The sequence below is a fragment of the Typopeltis vanoorti genome, chromosome 14 (assembly GCF_054136105.1).
Source record: "Typopeltis vanoorti isolate ZY-2024b chromosome 14, IOZ_Tvanoo_1.0, whole genome shotgun sequence".
NCBI classification, from domain to species: Eukaryota; Metazoa; Arthropoda; class Arachnida; order Uropygi; family Thelyphonidae; genus Typopeltis; species Typopeltis vanoorti.
The window spans coordinates 92651307-92670606 of record NC_143562.1 but is presented as its reverse complement, the minus strand read 5'-3'; the positions used below and the strand labels follow the sequence as shown (position 1 = coordinate 92670606).

Sequence of the window (19300 nt, the reverse complement as noted above, 5' to 3'; positions counted from 1 at the left end):
TATACTCTCTTACTCCACTGATGTCTATCCCACAACCTGGAAACTCACCTATATTCAACCCATTTCCAAGAAAGGCTCCAAGTCACTACTGCCCTATCTCACTTACCTCAGTCCTGTCTAAAGTAATGGAAAAAATCATCAATTCCCAACTCCTACACTACCTTGAAGGCACCCACCTAATAAATGACTGCCAGTATGGATTCTGTCACTGCCGATCAACAGGAGATCTGCTCACATATGTCACTCATCTCTGGACAAATGCCATGGAGAAGTTTGGCAAATCTCAAGTAGTTGCACTTGATATCTCCAAAGCTTTTGACCGGGCCTAGTACAAAGGCTTACTAAACAAACTACCATCATTTAGTCTGTCTCAGGACTTATGTAGTTGGATTGCCAGCTTTCTGTCGGATGCACATTTGTGTGATGGTGGATAGTTCCTCATACTCTCGCCATTCAACTAATGCCAGGATTCCACAAGGTTCTGTCCTCTCACCAACCCTCTGCTATATATATCAATGACCTACTTCAGTTGACCTCCAACCCAATACATAGTTTTGCAGACGACAACACATTGCACCCTCCCTTTCATTTGATAAACCTTACTCTACACATCTCACCTCAACCTACAGAATATCAACTACCACTGCCCTCAATTCTGATCTCCGAGCCTTCCTCCAATGTTGTTCACATAACCTCATTAATTTCAATGCCAATGAAACCCAGTTCTGTCCTATTTATCATAAAAACGAACCATTTTTCCCCTGTATTCTTTTTGATCATACCCAAATTTCCGGACAATTTGAGATTTCTCTTCTTGGAATTACCCTGACATCAAACCTTTCCTGGATAAACACACAACTATTGCATCCTCAGCTTCAAAAAAACTAGGCTTTCTCTTTCACTCAAGACATTACTTCACCCCTAAACAGCTGTTAACATTATACAAATCACAAATCTACCCAGCTATTGAATACTGCTCTCACATATGCGATGGAGCCTTAAAGCTCCCTCAGAATGCTTAACTCAATACAGAGGGGAGCATTTAGATTTATTAATGACCCATCTCTTACCAACTCACTTTCGCACAGATGTTTGGTTTCTGCGATATGTATATTCTACAAATATTTCCATGAGAAATGCTCATCTGAAATAACATCAATAATTACCTCACTTAGTACTTAGCTCGTTGGAACATGTGCAGCTGCTGCTCAGCATCCCTTCACAATGCACCTTGAAACAAACAGAACAAGTTTCTTTTCCTTCATCCTCGCAACTTCTGTATTTTGGAACAGTCTTCTCCCTGTTGTGTTTCCCAAGGAATACAATATACAGTCTTTCAAATCAAATGTAAACAAGTTCCTCCTTTCCCAACTCACTACCCATATATATACAGTACTACATCCTCTGTCCAAAAAGAAACCAAACTTTTTATAGAAAATAAAACACAAGCCAATTATAATTATTGAAATCATTTATTTCAATCAATATACTCTCCCTCAGCTTTGAACAGCATTTGGCACGGTCAATTAATTCGTTAAATGAATTTTTTATATCGGTTTTTGGGATACTGTTGAGGGTCGTGGTTACTGCTGCTTGAACGTTTTCACCGGTGTTGTATCGCTTTCCTTTCATCGGTAAATGAAGTCAAGGGAAGATAAAGAAGTCACAGGGTGCTAAATCAGGTGAATACGGTGAGTGATCCAACACACAAACTTGGTTTTCGCTCAAAAACTGTCTCACAATGTTCGAACGATGAGATGGTGCATCATCACGCAAAAGTGACCAGCTGCCTGCATCACGATATTCATATGCGACGAATTCTTGCTATCAATCGCGTCAAAACTTTGAGATAAAACTCGCCATTGACTGTTTGGCCAGGCGGAACAAATTCTTTGTGGATAATGCCTTTGGAATCGTAGAAACAAATCAGCATTGTCTTTACTTTTGATTTCTCCCAGCAACTTTTTTTCGGATGCCCCTCTTCTGGTGGTCTCTACTCAGCACTCTGGTGCTTTGTTTCGGGTTCATATCAAAACACTACGTTTTGTCACCAGTAATGATCGTTTCAAGGAAGTTTGAGTCCTTACAAGCGGTTTTAATGAGGTCCTTGCAGTGTTCAATTCGATATATTTTGGTCAAAATGTTGTGCACAGTTGATTTTGAAATCCCCAGTTCATCTTCAATCAATCTCAGAGACGATTTCGGATTTTCTTTGATGAAATCACGCAATTATTTGGATGTTAAGTTTGCTCAGTCCAAAGCATCTCATGACCACTTTGAAATCGCTTAAACCACTTATAAACTTGAGTATGGGATTAAGCATATCACCATATGCTTTTTGAAGCATTTCGGTAAAACTTTTACCAAGTTTAACACAAAAGTCAATCGTAGCTCTCTGTTTGAAACTCATTTTCCGACTGTTCATCAAAACACAAGTCACTCTTGGCACTATAACTCGGCTTCTAATGAAACAAATGTCATAAGCAGTTGACACAACACTAACGAAAGTTGCTGCTTTCGACAACAAAAAAATACAACAGGTGGCGCCACTTGTTTCTTCTATTTTCGAAAAGTTCGGTTTCTTTTTGGACAGAGGGTGTAATGTACTATAGGTTGATCAACCAATCTCTCCTGTATGGGCTCAACATAAAAATAAATAAATAAAATAAAATAAAATTCTTATTATGGTTTTATCAAATGAAAAGGAGGAATGGAATGTACTGTCATCAGCAAAAGCTATGGATTGTACTGGAAGTCTGTGAGAACAGCTCATTTATATATGAGAGGAAGAGAGTGGGTGAAAGAACAGAACCCTGGGATACTCCTGCATTGGTGGGGGAAATCTGAGGAGAAGACACTGTCCACTGTGACATGTAGTGAGCAACCAGTGAGAAAATTGATCCAGTTGTAGAAGGTAGACCATAGGATGGTAGTTTGCTAAGCAGGCTCCTGTGCCAAAGCAGGTCAAATGCCTTGAAAATGTTAAGGGTAACCATGTGAGTTGCTCTTAATATTTCCATGTCTTGAGTTGAGAGGTGGGTGGGGAAAGCTAGTAGATCAGATGTAGATTGCGAATGATGGAATCTGTACTGCTGGTCACTGATTAGTTGGCGTCTAGATGGTACAAGAATTGGTGTTGATAACCTTCTCCATAATTTTAGAGAGAACAGAAGTCAAAGCAATTGGACAGTAGTTCTTGGGTTGTCTTTTATCACTTTTCTTTAGGATGGGCTGGATGTTGGCCTGTTACTAGTTGAATAGGATAGGTGTTAGTTCTGGAGCACAAGTTTTTAACACAATAGGTGGGATACCATCAGGACCAGATACCCTGTTTGTGTTCAGGTTATTAAAGATTCTTCAGATTTTTCCTAATGGAAGACTATGGGTGACATGGAGAGAGCAGTTCTTGGTAGAGTGAAGAGAACTTGACCCAGGTCATCAGTGCAGAAACTGGGGAAAGTTGGGTGGGTAAAAGTTGCACCCAATGGCCTTAGCAAGGGACTAGAAGGAGCGACTACCATTTGGGTGAGTTTGTGACATTTGGCCTTTTCAAGTCTGATTTGGATTTGATGATAATTCTTTTACAGCTGTTGCAAGCTGCAGTATAGACAGGGTGAGCAGTTGAAGTTTTGGTCTTGAGCCATTCGTGATATGCTGAGGTTTTTCTTTTACTATGTTGCCACATGTTTTTGAGAACTGAGCCTTGGAGAACCAAGGCTGTGAATTTGGAGTGGAATAAGGGATGATATCCTTCATTCCTGTGAGCAAGGCTGTCGAGAGGGGGTGGGTGACATCTGAGACTTTTGTCACGTGCCTGGCATCAAAAAGGGCTTGACCGTCGGCCCCGACGTGTCACATAACTGTGTTTATAATGCATGGTTTTAATTCTCGTAATAATACAACAATGAAAAGGCATATCGAGAATGATACTGTGTTTTGTTTTAGACAGACGGCTACACTCTTTAGCTCGCTGTGAGTGTCTGGAAGACACTGATTCTCTTGGTGCGGATCGCTGTAGTTATAGTGGGTGATGACGTCAATAGGAGTTCATGCAAGGTTGTTGCAGTCAGCTGCGCTAGCTAGTAATTGCATTCACAGTAATGTTCCCTGCCAGAACACTTCGTTCTTGTTAGTATTTTGATAGATGAAGGTTTTGTGATTGTAAAGTGTGCAACTGTATAGTGTAGGCCGTGCGCTAAAAAATAAAAGTATTCTTATTAATTTGATTTTTTAATTATTAAAATTATATTTTTAATAATAAAAATTTGACTAACAGAAATGTATCATCATAAATCTGGAAATCAAAAACGAAAGGAGAAACGTGGTCCAGGTCCCACTTTTTTAAGTGGGGCTCATACCACAGACTTGTCACTGGCCCAAAAATTTCTCTCGGCAGCCCTGCCTGTGATAATGATTTCTGATTCCATCATGTAGTACAAGGGTGCCAAATGATACAAGACTAAGAACAGGTGGGTGAAGGTTGTTCTGTGGGAAAAGAGACCTGCATGAGCTTGCAATCTGAGTTACCAGGAGGAGAACTTACAGCCATAGTATACTTGGAAAGAGAGCTTGACTATTAAATTATTTAAGGAATTTACAACATATACTGGAATATCAATTAAAAGAAAATTTAATAAATACTTCCTATATTTCAGCAATGTCACATTGCCATCGTCATGGGAACATACAAATATCGCATGTGTACGCAGGCACTACAAAAAGAAGATAAGAAACTACTATTGTTCCTAAATTCCTAATGGTGCCCTCTAGCAGGCTATATTGGGTTGTCTTGGCTGTTGGGCTGATGTTCTCATGATGTAAGTCTCCCAAATTTGGGGCAGTCTCATGCACCCAAATTTGTTGAAGTTTGGAACGTTTTTTCGAGCTGAGGCTGATTCTATGAATAATCTTTCGCACTTGAACTTGCTGCGGTGTATTACTTTGGCTTTCTTCCAACGTATCCTGTGGCAGGTATCTAGTGCATGGTCTGCAAGCCCGGAGTGGCTATACTAGTGAAACCGGATGTAGTCCTTGTGTTCTGAAATCCTGATATTCGCTGTCCTGCCTGTTTGACCAGAGTAGGACAATTTACAGCTGCAAGGGACCTGCTATACCCCAGGTAGGTTTAGGGGAAGTGGTTGGTCTTTGGTAGAGCGGATAAGGGATGCCAACTTTTTATATGGTCTTTAACAAGAAGTCAGGTCATATTTTTTAAGGATTTTGGTTATTTTTTCAGAGGTGCCCCGGATGTAGGGAATGGTGATAGAATTAGGGTAATCTTTATTGTGAAGGGGTTGTCATTTATTGGTTTTAATATTTTTTGGAGGTTGTAGCCATTGGCTAAGAAAGTATTAAGGATATGGTTTAGTTCAGTGGTTAGGGCATTGTTTTCTGAACAGATTTATTTTGCCCTGTTATATAGTGTTTTAATAACTCCATATTGTTGTGGGGGGGGGGGGGGAGATTGCTGGTGAATGTATCTGCCTGTGTGGGTGGGTTTTCTATAAACAGAGAAAACCACGGATCCATCAGGTTGGCGAGTGGAAAAGAACTGAAAAGTTTTCCCCTTGGCATAAGAATTTCAAAAGAAAACATTATTTTTTCTATAGGTATTATTTCTGGAAAAATTCCCATGTTACTCTTCTAAGTAAATATAATTAATAAAATTAATTATAATTAATAATGTAATTAATATTCCAGTATATGTTGTAAATTCCTTAAATAATTTAATAGTCATGTGTTGCCAACTTATAAGCCTTTCTACAAGGAAGGAAAGCTTGTTAAGAAGAAATCAAGTGCGTTGGTAAAATGGAGGGGGTTGTAAGGTATTCTGGTAGCGAGATTGATGATCTGTAATAGTTTGTTGATAATGGCAAACACCTGAGCATCCCTGCCTGCTTGATCGGTGAAACTGGAGAAGAGAAGCTAATTTAAGCTAAGGACATTGAAATGCCCAAGGATGACCTCACTATTAGGGTATTATAACTGTAGAAAGTTGAGCTTTAGAGACAAATAGTTGAATATGTCAGAGTAGTTAACGGAGTTTGGAGAGCAATAGAAAGAGAGAGAGAGCACATGAAAAGGCAATCCCAGCAACCAACCACTGTCGACCTCAAAGCTTTTTTTTAACCGTTTTTCATGAGAGAATATTTGATTCTCAGTTAAGTCATATTTCTTTGGGTTATGATCCATTGTATGTGTTTAGGAAGAGATAAAAAGAAAACAGGACATTTAGTTCAGTGAGAGGTGACATACACACTTGCAAACATACCACCCACACGAGGGGGGGGGGGGCAGTCGCCTGTATATGTGGCCTTGACAGTTCCTCCTGTAGCCATCATACTTGGTCTCCCTCCAGTCACGAACTCACAAAGTAAGTGGCTGCAGGATTTGATGCTAGTGACCAGGAAGTCTCCAGATTCATTACAAACTGGTTTGGTCCATGCACTAACTACAGCTGGCCTTTGGAACTTTTACTGCTGCAATTTCGAATTGGGAGTCCAGGTCCATGTTGTGTTGTCCATCTTGCTAATTGATCCATTTATGTTGGTTAGTTGGATCTATTCTTATTTCTTGAAATTCCGTTTTTATTTTGTTAGATGCTGATTGATACTGATCCGAATATAAGGAAATTTATATTATCCTGTGCCACCCTATATTCAGATTAGTCTATATAATACAGAGGAATCAATCATCAACTAACTTGTGCAATCTCACTTTATACAGGCTGAGGTTAATATTATCATTTAAGGCTTCCGCAAGGTTCGAATAAATTTTATGAGCGGTGCAATGAAGAAAAATCAGGCAAACACTGAATTGATTTCTATAAAATAAACATTTAATACAGGGTTATAGAACATGTACATTTAAGCATAATTTTCTAAGCAAGATAATCTAATTGAACAATATTCAAAATATCTCTGAGACACTAGTAGCCTCTCGGTTTGGTTTAAAGATTGAAGTTAAATTTACAGATCTTATTCTCCAACACTTAAATACTATTATCTCATTGAATAGGGATAACTCATAACAAAATTAAAACTCATAACTCATGATAAATAACTTATCACAAATATTCATAACAAACATAAAACATTAGACATTAAACATTCAGCTGTCAATTCTATATTCTTCCAAATAATTGAAAATGGTTCACACAGTTCAATGTTCCAGAATTTTACAGTAATTATTCTTCAGGTAGAATTTTCTAATTCTCTCTTAATCAAAAAAACACTTAATTTAATTATGAGGCAGTTATCATATCAAGGGGGGAAACACTTTAAAGCTCCATACTTCGTCTATTTTTAGTAGAACGCCGCAGTTAATGTTAAGATATATCAGGCGGAGCTAACTCTTATTTCTTCACACTGAAATATAAAAAGGACTGCTCTTACCAGGTTACACCTTTTACACACTGGATTTACTATAGGCACACTTGAAACTGTAGTTAACTATTACTTGGAAGTAACACTATTCATAAGAAATCTTCACTATAATAACTGAAATAATAAACATAGAGTTTCACAAGTCTTGACGCACTCATTTTAGGTAATCTACTTATTCCTAATTTTCTTCTATGCTTTAAATTCAGCTTTGCACTATTCTTCCTCAAAACAATTGGAATTCGTCGTAATTTTAGAATTCCATAGAAATATTCCGAATTGCCTATTAATTCCCAGTTCTTTCTTAATTGATTTACGGCATTTCCAAATCCCCTTACTTCCACCCGTTCTTTCCTTCTTGCTGTCCTGGACGCTTCTCCTCTCTCTTTACTTTCATTTTCCAATTAAATACGTTCATTCTTCCCGCCAAAATCCGGTTCTAACCAGTTCAGCTTGCATCTACTGGCTTCTCTCCATATACATTGCCTTTTCCCGTTCTAAACACGCGCTGACTAAAAACAAGCTCCGTTTCTCCTTTAGCAGCCAATCAAATTTAATCAGAAGAATTACACAAAATCATGCTTACATACAGAAATAAAATAAACGGATATTTTACAATTCATATAATATACATTTAAATATGATAAATACTAATTCTTATAATATATTTGCACAGCTTCTTATAATATTAACACAGGAATAAATAAAATAAAATGAATGACATGTTTATATAGAGTCTTTTCATTATTATTACATATTCTAAGATTAAATAATTAATTAATAACAAACAAATCTCAAAGCATTTATATGAATAATATATTACAAGCAAGAGACTAACAACAAATAATATTTACAAGTTTTGCTTATGACATAGTGGATTATGTTAAATGTGAATGAAGTATTAAAACATACATAATATCTTCATTCACAATTTAACAGTCCCCTACAGTATGATTGTCATATCATTGAGGGCAGTGGACAGAGACCAGAACCCTTGCTCTAGTGACCAAACGTTGCTGCAGCTTCTTCATGTTTTAAATAAACAAGGTGGTGGTATTTCAGTGGGCAATGAAAGACATCTACCACCTAGAGGTCTAGTTGTCATTCTAACTAAGGAAGATATACTTTTTTTGTCAGGTTCACCAGTCCCATTTGTAGAAATAGGCTATACTGTGGGAATGTGGAGGTGACTTGACTGCAGTGCTATATATTCATATATATATATATATATATATATAAAGGTGTATCACCTTATTATTAAAATACTCTGGATTGGAGCTGGTTGTTGAAAGTTTTCTTCATATGGTTACAAATTAAATTAAAGATGCCAAGAAATTATAATCTTGTTTAATGCTTTATCTAAGTGTAAGCAAACAAACTCTGCACATGAAGCATCTTTCATGACAAGGCTACTTGTATAAAGAAGCTAATAGCCTTACATTAATTTCCTAGTTCCCATTGATCAGGTCTCAGATGGTCTTCATAATGATCCTTCCTCTAACACAACAATATTACACATCTGAAAGGAAGTTTGCTTTGCATCATGGTGTACTGAGTCATTTGATGTGAAGATAGCAGCCTCTATATGGTGATGCATCATGTTTGTTGCTCAAGCATAAACTGTTTGTTTACGCTTCAGTGAAGGATTAAAACAAGCACATGCAATTTACTATGTTGTTGATCTTGGCTATCGTTCTACCTTTTAAGCTAGTTTTGTATCAGGATACTTCTAAAAAAATTGAGTCAACTTAATATAAGTAATCTGTTTTTCATTCTTTATCTATGTGACTGCAGCTTTAAAACATGCTGGTTACAAAAATTCATGTTTTTTTTTTTTTTTTGTAGAGTGGGAGAATACTCAAGTTGATATTAGTAGCCAAAATTTTACTTCACTTAAATTGCCACTGACAAGGTCTCCTTGTCAGTGGCAATCTCATTTAAATGGCTAGTTTGTGATATGTTATTGTCATCATCATAGACCTCTATGGATTCAAGGACTTATTGAGGGAAGCCTTACAGTACCCACACAAGTTGTCTTAACGTCTGTTAAACTCGTTTACACCAGATGCACTCACCACTTCAACAGGCAAATTATTCCACTCACTGCTCTATGAGAGAAAAATGTAGCTCTCACCCTTTCTTAATTGCGTATCAACTTAACGTCTACTGATGACCCCCTTCGTCCTTTACCCTTCCTTCAATATAATGAAAAATTTATCGGTCTGTATGCTGTAACAGGCTCAAAAGTTTATAGATCTCTATCATATCACTTCTCTTTCTCCTGTTTTCTAGTTTCTGCAGTCCACATACTTTCAGTCTCTCCTTTTAATTTGTATTCCACAATCCCAATATCTTTGTATTGTTGTGCCCTTTCCATAGCCTGTATCTCATTGGAGCCCAGGGGACCAAATCTGCACACAACAGTCCAGATGCAGTCATATGTAAAGAGGCAAGATTACTTACTTCCTTATCCTTATATGTCAATGAATCCTCTGAGTTCTGTTTGCTATGTGACTTTTCAATTTCAACTTCCTATCCACCATAACTCCAAGATCCTTAGCCTCATCACTTTCTCCAAGCATGATCTTACCAGTATAATAATCTGATTGCCCTGCCTATCTTTGCATCAGGATACATTAATGTATAGATTGAACAATGGTCCAAACAATGATCCCTAGGACACAGTGATGACGTCATCACTCCCCTAGGGATTATTGTCAAGATAGCAAGATTTAAGGTGATGACTTGTCATCGCCTTAAATCTTGCAGATTTTCACATCAGTTTATGCAGTGGCCCTTTATCTTAGCAAATACTTTAGCCAAGTCCTGAAGTATCATAGTGTATTATAATATTATAAAATATTATATAATCCATATTTTATAATTATGTAACATTATTATAAAATATGAGCAGATTGCTCAGAAAATGATCTTCTTTTAGTGAACCCTTGCAAAGTATAGCTTGTCTCTAAGTCTGTATCTGCATGTGAATTTTTACGGACTTCTCTAAAATCTTCTCCACTACTCCAGAGATACAATAGTTTGGTAGTGAGACGATCAGTTTTGCACCACCTATTACAGGACTAATATACATTCTTTCATTTCTGTGAATCTTTCCTGAGCAGAGGAAATAATTCGAACATGCCAATATCCCATCTTTTCCTGTTGCTGAATTCTTTCTGATGTTATGCAATCTCTCCAGTTTTCTTCTATGCACCTTTATCTCTTCATCCAGCAAGGTAACACACCGAGCACTCATTATTTGAACATTCACTTAAAGTTATTCTTCTGTATTCATTTTTTCTTTTACTTTCAGCATCATGACAAAATTCTTTTGTTTAGCATACACACTAAATGTCTTTTCATACTCTGACTTAAATTTTCTGTACAGTACTCGTTGTAACTTTTCTGCCGTGCTTTGTATATATTTTATAAGTCTATTCTTTGTATGATATTCCTTCCATATCATCTTCTTATGGATCTCCTGTTTAATAAGGATGTACATCCTTACTCCCAATCTAATTCTTCAAACTCCAGAGACACATTTATATCCTACATAATTTTTGCATCTTGTCAGAGCTTTCCATGCACTGCTGATATCTTCTGCAGGAAAAATATCAACAGTATGAGTAACTTAATCCTTTAAGTTGCCCATAATGATTAATCATTTAGTACCCATCACAGTAATTTTGCAAGATTTCATCATCTCCAACAACTACTACTACTAGGTCTCTAGCAACACTCCAACATATATTTCATTCTATTAGCCTTCACTTTGCACTAGATAGCCTTCAACTCACTGCTACATGGAACATATAGCAACAAAGAAATAAAATTACAAACTTTGAAGCTTATCATTTGAAGATATTGTTTCAGATTTTGCAGTAATCATGGAAAAAAAATATTTCGAATAATTAGAATAAATTTTTTTTGTTATTAATAAAATTATTTATTTATTGTATTTATCTTTAAAAGCAAAATAGTTGTTTTATTTTATTTTATTTATTTTAATCAAATGGGTGAAAAATGTCTTTTGTTTTATTATATTATTGGTGTTATTGATGTTAAAGTTATTATTACCCCTTTGTCAAGAATATCTTATTTTTTTAACAATTTATAAAAACATATATATTATGTTATATTTGTATGCACCCCTGTGATGAGCATGAAAAGCTATTAAACCTAAAATTTATTCAGTAGAAAGAGGGGGGGGGCTCTTAAAAGGTATTGCTTAGGGACCATACTAACCTTAAATCTGGCCCTGCCCTTCATACTCAGTTTTTCACTCTGAGAGCAGGTTTCACTAATGCCAATCTTAGGCCCCAATGCATTTACCAAGAAAAAAACCTTAACACTGTTCCTGATGCTCCTAGCATTTGTTTACACATATAACCAGTTAGTTCCCTTGCTTTCTTCCTATACTTAAATATACCATCTGCTTGGCCCAGTTGGACACTATTCCCTTCACCAGATTCATAACCATGCTAACTGACATTATTGTCATTAATGAGTTTGCATGCCTTTGCTGAACTTACATACAGTACATCCTCCCCCCATGATGATCTAGTTTCCCTAATTTTCTGAAGTAGATTACACCATGAAATAATTTCTTCAGGCTCTCTCCTGGTACCAGACGCATTCAAGGTCATCCCTCTTGTGCTAGTCTTTACTGCCATCAGATTCATTCTATATATCCAAAAACTTTCATCCACTTCTATATAGCCTTAATCAATAATAAATCTTTTGCTGTCTTCTTCTGTACTTCTTCTTCTGAACTCAGTGCTATCGTATCTCTGTAATAAACTAAACAATTTCTACCTCTCATGTTTCTTAAGTATTTATGTATTTATCATAAATACATAAATACTTATGTATTTATGATAAATACATAAGTATTTATCACTGCTTAAATCATTTTTCCATCAAGCACTAGTATTCCCATAATCTTAGAGAAATAGTGCATTTCTTTCTCTCCGTAGTTTGCTGTAACATTTTTATCTTTTTTCACCTTAACTGTTAAAATCTCCATTATAGATTTTTAAGCAGTGTAATAGTATTTTATTTGCTCTCTCTATTGGCACATTGCAAAAACTCTCTTTAATTATTTGTTGTAGCAAAGCATAAAATTATAGTATGTTTGCTTGTTCTTCCCCATTAATCAGTCATTTGGCAGCACACTTAATGCCCCCTCCCCTCCTTCCTTGCTCATACCTTCTCTCTTTTTACTCATTCTGTGTTATACTTCTTAGTTTTAGGTAATTATTTTATTTCTGTTATTGTAATGTAGTTTTTTTTTTAATGATTTGTAGTATTTTAAGCACTATATGAACGTAATAAATTATACTTACTACTTTTTTATTGCATCTGTTTTTATTAACAGCAAGAAATGCTGAATAAAAGATATCAGTGATTGCTCTTTGGTGATGAATACCAGATCTAAGCACATATGATTAGGGCTTCCTATATCCAAGACCAGGCCGTAATTAGTCTATTGTTATACTAAATACGTTGCTATATTCAAAAATTAACCTTTTAATCATCTTCTGAAAATTATATGAAAAACTATTGAAAAGTTTTTTTTATTATTATTATCTTAGTTTACTTCTCTCTTTCCTACCCTAGAAATGCTTACCATTATGATAAGGTTTATTATTAATTTCATTACAGATGCCACTTGAAATAACCCGCAGTTTTGTAGAAAATAGAGATGGTACCTATGATGTTTGTGAACCTCCCAAGGATGAAATGGAAGTATTAGCAGAAAGTTTTAGGAAAACTGAAAATACTCCACTTATAAAGCCATTTGAACTGAAAACATTTTTGAAAGTAGGTATGTATATATGTTTGTATGTATGTACTTTCTTGTTTATTTAATAAAGTTAACATTTTAGGCATCATAAATGATTTTCACATTTTATGACTTAACCACACTTTAAAACGTACTTATTCAACCTCTTCGTTGGAATTAACTCAAAAAATAATGGTTTTTACAGGTGTGTTCATTTTTTGGAGACACGTATATCTATGATATGCCTCTCCCAACCACATCTTGGAATTATCAAATGTTGGTCATATTAAGCGTGTAATTTCTGTCAGTAAAACAGAAATTATACATACCAGATCAGAAAGTCTCCAATTTGGAGTTGTAATCTCACCCTTTTTGACTCTCCACGTTGCAGAGACACCCACAACTTAAATCTCAACAGTTCAATGAGATTTTTGTTTTGCGGTCTTTTTTGAATTATTTCAGTTCAGTGTTGTTAGCACTGCTTTGTAAAAATACAAAAGGGAACCTATTGATGTATATATTTATTTTGTTTGAATATCTGGGGGATTGCATAGTCCTTGGGGAACAAGGCTAGAGATGGATAAAATAATAGAATCTCGAGCTAGATTGAATGGAAGCAAAGTTAATTTGGCAGGTTTGAAGTTGAACCATGATTTGATGTTGAGTAGCACTTGTATCTTCAGAGAGAAAAATTGGAAGTATGAATAGATGTGATATTGTTATGCTAGAAGGCTACAGGTGTGTGTCAGAAAAAGAAGAGACATCTGATTTTGCCTTGAAAATCTAGGTTGCAAGAAAGAAAACAGAATTGTTTTTCAGTTGGTAAGAATAGAATCATGATTAAAATGTTGAAAGTTTTTGAAAGTTTTGAAAGTTTATTTTTCACTTGGTTAGACTATAATAAATTTAGTTTAATCCTTTATCCAAGTGTGAGCAAACAAAGTTTGCACCTGAAAGTATCTTCAGGACTGGGATAAGGTGGTACAACACCGGGCAACTCGTTGCAAAGGTGGAGCAAGTTAACATCACTCCTATCTCAGTATCTCCCATAATGCAAAACACATCTCCTTGCAGATATATCTAATGTTATGCATTAAGGGAAGGGTCACTACCTAGTACTACTAATGTCATGCATTAAGGTCACTAATGTGACCTTAATGCATGACTACTAATGTTATGAGAATAACGTCACTAATGTGACCTTAGGTCACTACTAATGTTATGCATTAAGGGAAGGGTCACAGACTAGTTTCGACCTTTATTGAGGTCTCTTCTATGGGAGCCAGGCTCAAGTGGAGATACCAGGCAGAAGCATTAGCAAAATAGGAGTTGCCAAACGGTGTGCCACCTTTTTAATAAATTACTCTGGATTTAGAGAAAGATGTTGAAAGTTTATTTTTCGAATCATGATGAAATGAAGTTCATCGTGATTTGGAAAGTAAAGAAAAAAAGTCATATGCATATGACCTCTATTTTCCAAAAATGTCATGCCCTGGAGGGAAAAAACCAAGGCATGTTCAGGTTCTCACAAAAATGTCCATGAATCAAAGTAACAGATGATCTTTACAGGTGAGCAAGTTGTCCTACTGAAACATAGCCCAACTTTATTAGCAACTTAAGACAATTTTAGGAAAATGAATGAGTAACCATTAAAGGTAGAAACCTCAGTTTATGCTGATATGATTTAACCTCAGATATAATATGCTTTCATCAAAGATTGCAACACGGATGAAACTGATTACAGTGTTGTTAAGCCAGTATACATCAAGAGATAGATATCTGTTTATGTAAAATTTAAAAGTAGTATGTTGGGTTTAAAATTATAGTATAGTTGACCCTCAGTATAACCAACTCAGTCACTTTTTAATTGTTTAACTATGAGGGCTATTATGTCAACTATTGATAATCAAGTGGATTAAACTCATAGCATTTAATCTGTTTAAACTAAATGTTACTTCTCTTTATTTTGCAGTCTTTTTTGGCTGACATTATCTTTAGAAGGATATTTAACACAAACAAAAAAAAAAGATCTTAAATGTTTCCAGAAATTTTCCATTTTTATAAATTGAATGATATTTGATTGACAGTTTAGTCACACATATCATTAGGCATATCATGCAAAGTCTGTATGTTGTTTTGCAAACCTTATATGTGATTGCTGGCATAACACAGGTCCTGAATGTTGCATACACTAATTAATGACTTCCAGATGTCATGAAATATAATTCCTTGATTTCTGTTTCATGTGCAGTGTGAGCAAATTATCTCAGCTGACTCCTTGAACATTCTGACAAAAGTATTCTCTTCTGAGTAAGGCATGGAGGATGTATGCCACAAGTCCATTTGAATTTTTTATTAATTTATTATTTTTTTTCCAATTTTCTTGAACTCATTCACTGTAACAAACTATCAAAAATGTCCAACTAATGATTAATGATCCACCTCTAGGCAATTATACCTTGCTGTCCACTATAACAAACTATTCTCAGTCACTGAGTTTGCTGTAGTGAGAGTTGTTTAGTGTAATGTGTAGCATAGATTAATTCAGTGTTGTTTGACAATAAAAAATTAACTTGTGTTAATTAATACTGGATTGCTAGTGTACTTATTTCAGCTGCTGCAGTGGTGATGCAAATAGAGTTTAGTAGTGATGACAAGTCTTTAACATGAATTTTAATACAGCTCTATAAAGGATAAACAGTATATTTCAAGAACAAAAAAAAAGAAATCATATATACTGGTTATGAATTGGTTAGTATATATGATTTTTATAATCTTAAAAGAAAAATCCTTACATTTTTGATGTTACTTTTTCTGCAATTATGCAGACAGTAAACAAAAGATATTTAAAAGATACAGTAATTTGACACTAATTATATTGCTTTTATTTGTTCACAGAAAGAAACAAAATGTAATTCTTTATGGCTTTGTGGTTCATCATCATCATCATCATCAAATTCCTGCCATTTACCCTCAAGGGGTGTACAGGATATGATAGTACTACATGAAAAAAATTACATCATTTTTAATTTCCTATCTACAATTTTCCTCCAAATCAGTCTGTTACTTGTCAAGACTCCAACATTATCAGATCTTATATTTCTATCGTCTAAAGCATTTTATACCGTATCAATCCACCTATATCTTGGTCTTCCTCTGGGTCGTTTTGCTGCCAACCTGGCAGAGAACACTTGTTTTGCTAATCTTTCCTCGCCCATTCTGTTTAAGTGACCATACCACCTGAGATTAGCTCTGCTAACGCATTCCTGGATGCTGACAATGTCAAGTTCTTTCCTAATATCCTCGTTTTTAATATGATATTGCCATTGATGCCATCTGTTCATGCCTATAATCTTTCTCAGAACTCTCATATCCATGGTCTCTAGTCTTTGGTCAAGTGTTTTACTTCTGACCCAGCTCTCAGATCCATAAGTTAAAACTGGTTTGAACACTGTCTTGTACACAGCTAATTTAGTGTTCCGACTGATTTCTCTCTTATTCCATATGAATTTATTCAGTTGACTTCCCACCATACCAGCTTTGCTGATTCTGTTGTCTATTTCTATATTTAATTTACCATCTTCAGTAAAAATCGTGCCTAAATAGCTGAAATGTTTTACTTGTTCCACAGGTTCTCCATTCACAACACAGTTGACATTTTCAATGATTCTGCCTATTTTCATTGTCTTTGTCTTTTTATTGCTGACCTTCATACCATATCTATTACAACAGCTATTCAATTTAGTCAGAGAATCTTGCAGACTTGTAGCAGATTTATTTAGAAGTATAACATCATCCGCATAAAGCAAAGAGCTGACATTAACATCTCCAATTTTGATATCAGGTTTAATACCACTTTCCTTCATAATGTGATCCATATAGATAATGAATAACAGAGGGGATAATGTACATCCTTGTCTCACACCAGATTTAACATTAAACCATCTTCCTGTACTTCCTTCAATTCTAACTGCTGACTTACAACTCAAATAAAGACTAAGTATTGCTTGATATAATGCCCCATTGACACCATATAACTGAAGCGTATTGAATAGCTTCTCTCTTGGCACCTTGTCATATGCCTTTTCCAGATCGACAAAACTTAAATACAGATCTTTGTTATATTCCCATGCTTTCTCGACTATTTGTCGTACAGTGAAGATCTGATCCTGACAGCCTCTATTTGGCCTGAATCCAGCTTGTTCTTCACCAAGCTTTTCTTCCACAATTCTTCTCAATCGTTTCTCAAGTATACTTGCATAGATCTTGCCAGGAACACTCAGTAGGGAAATACCTCTGTAATTCTCACATGCAGTTTTATTTCCCTTTTTATATATGGGTACTATGAGAGCTCTACTCCAATCATCGGGAATTCGTCCCTCTGTCCAGGCTTTCTGAACTATGCAGTGCAGCCACTGTAAGACTCTTATACCACCATACTTCAGCATTTCTGGTCGAATATCATCTACTCCTGCTGCCTTTCCACATTTCAAGCCTTTGATGACTTTTTCTACTTCAAGTATGGATATGTATTCCTGACTGCATGCCTGGTCAGTGTTTTTTACCACTGTGCTGTCATCACTGCTTGTTTCATTTAGCAGTTTTTCAAAGTAATTACTCCATACTTCAAGGATATCTTTTTCTTCCGTTTTCATGTCACCTTTATCATCTCTAATTCCTTTTACAGCACTCTTTCCTCCATTCTTAAGCTTCTTCAACAACCTCCAGAATATTTTGCCACCTTCTTGATATTTATTTTCTATATTCTTGCCAAAGTCCTCCCATGACTTTTGTTTAGCTAGTTTTACACAGTGTTTAGCATTCTTGTATTTGTCTCTATATTCTCTAAGAGCACAAGCTGACTTATTTGACAGGAACTTTTGGTATGCTTTCTTCTTTTCCTTCACTGCCTCTTTAACTTCCTGTGTCCACCAGGGAGTTCTGATTTTTTTATCCTTACAGATAACCTCACCACATGCCTCTCTGGCAGAATCAATCAATGTTTTCTTCAGAGTTTGCCACTGAATCTCCAAGGTTTGATTCCTGTTCTCAAACTCTTTCATTTTTTCTTCAATAATCTTTGTGTATTTTAGTCTACAGTTCACATCTGAGAGCTGCTCAACTTTTATTCGCTTTAAAACTTTCTTACATGTTATTCTTTTCAATATGAAATTCAATTTTATCCTGCTCAAGACTAAATAGTGATCACTTCCAATTTCAAATCCTCTGTACACTCTAGTGTCCTGCACCAGGGAGAAAACGTCACTATCAACAATAACATAGTCAATGAGACTTTTCTTATTCCTAGCCTCTTCTCTCCATGTGAATTTGTGCACATTTTTATGTTGGAACATGGTGTTAGTAATAACCAGTCCATGTCCTGAGCAGAAATCCAATAGATATTTGCCATTATTATTAGCTTTGCTCTTTTCTCCAAATTTTCCCAAAATATTTTTGTATGTCTCACAATCATTTCCTACTCTGCTATTTAGATCTCCAACAAGGACCAACTTTTCATTTTTCATTGTGTCAGTTGCTTTTTCTAAAGCCTCAAAAAATTCCTCCACTTCTACCTTAGCAGAACCTTCTGTGGGACCATAGGCACAAATAAGTCTCATTGTCCAGTTCCCCATTCTCATATTTGCCCACATTACTCTACTTGAGACTGACTGCCATTCAAGAAGATTAGCCTCGTATTTTGTGTTGAATACTATGGCTACTCCTTCTTTTCCTTGATTGTCATTGCCTGAATATAACATTTTGTATTTATTGCTCAGAAAGATCTCACCAGTTTTGGTCTTTTTTGTTTCAGTCACCCCTATTATGTCGATCTGGTACTTATCTAATTCCTCAGCTAGCTCCATTTCTTTGCCATTCAGGCTTCTTACGTTGATTGTACCGATCTTTAACTCTGGTGATGTTGAGTTGGGGTTTATTTTCAGATTTGTTCCAGTAGCTGACTTTTCGCTGTTCGCCCTGGTTCCCTGGCGAAAACAACGGGGGCCTTGTATAACCGGGCGACGCCCCAGCCGGCATGAAATTTTGTCATGTTGTACCATCATTCTATATTTTGGTTTAACCAATAAGAATACAATTTGGTCGGCTAAATCCCAAATTGCCAGCCCATCCT

The 19300-nt window shown here is 35.8% G+C and overlaps 1 protein-coding gene across 5 annotated transcripts in view; it reads left to right on the top strand.

The window, feature by feature from the left end:
- Nucleotides 1-19300, top strand: part of LOC150099762 (uncharacterized protein C2orf42 homolog) — a 243042-nt gene that overhangs the window by 211999 nt on the left and 11743 nt on the right. For 4 of the 5 annotated variants that reach the window (XM_090403600.1, XM_090403603.1, XM_090403601.1 and 1 more), the window contains one exon: nucleotides 13050-13212. In XM_090403600.1, the coding sequence (XP_090259726.1) occupies nucleotides 13050-13212 (163 nt within the window). The remainder of the gene's footprint in view (nucleotides 1-13049; nucleotides 13213-19300) is intronic. The other variant, XM_090403602.1, reaches the window with a different exon arrangement.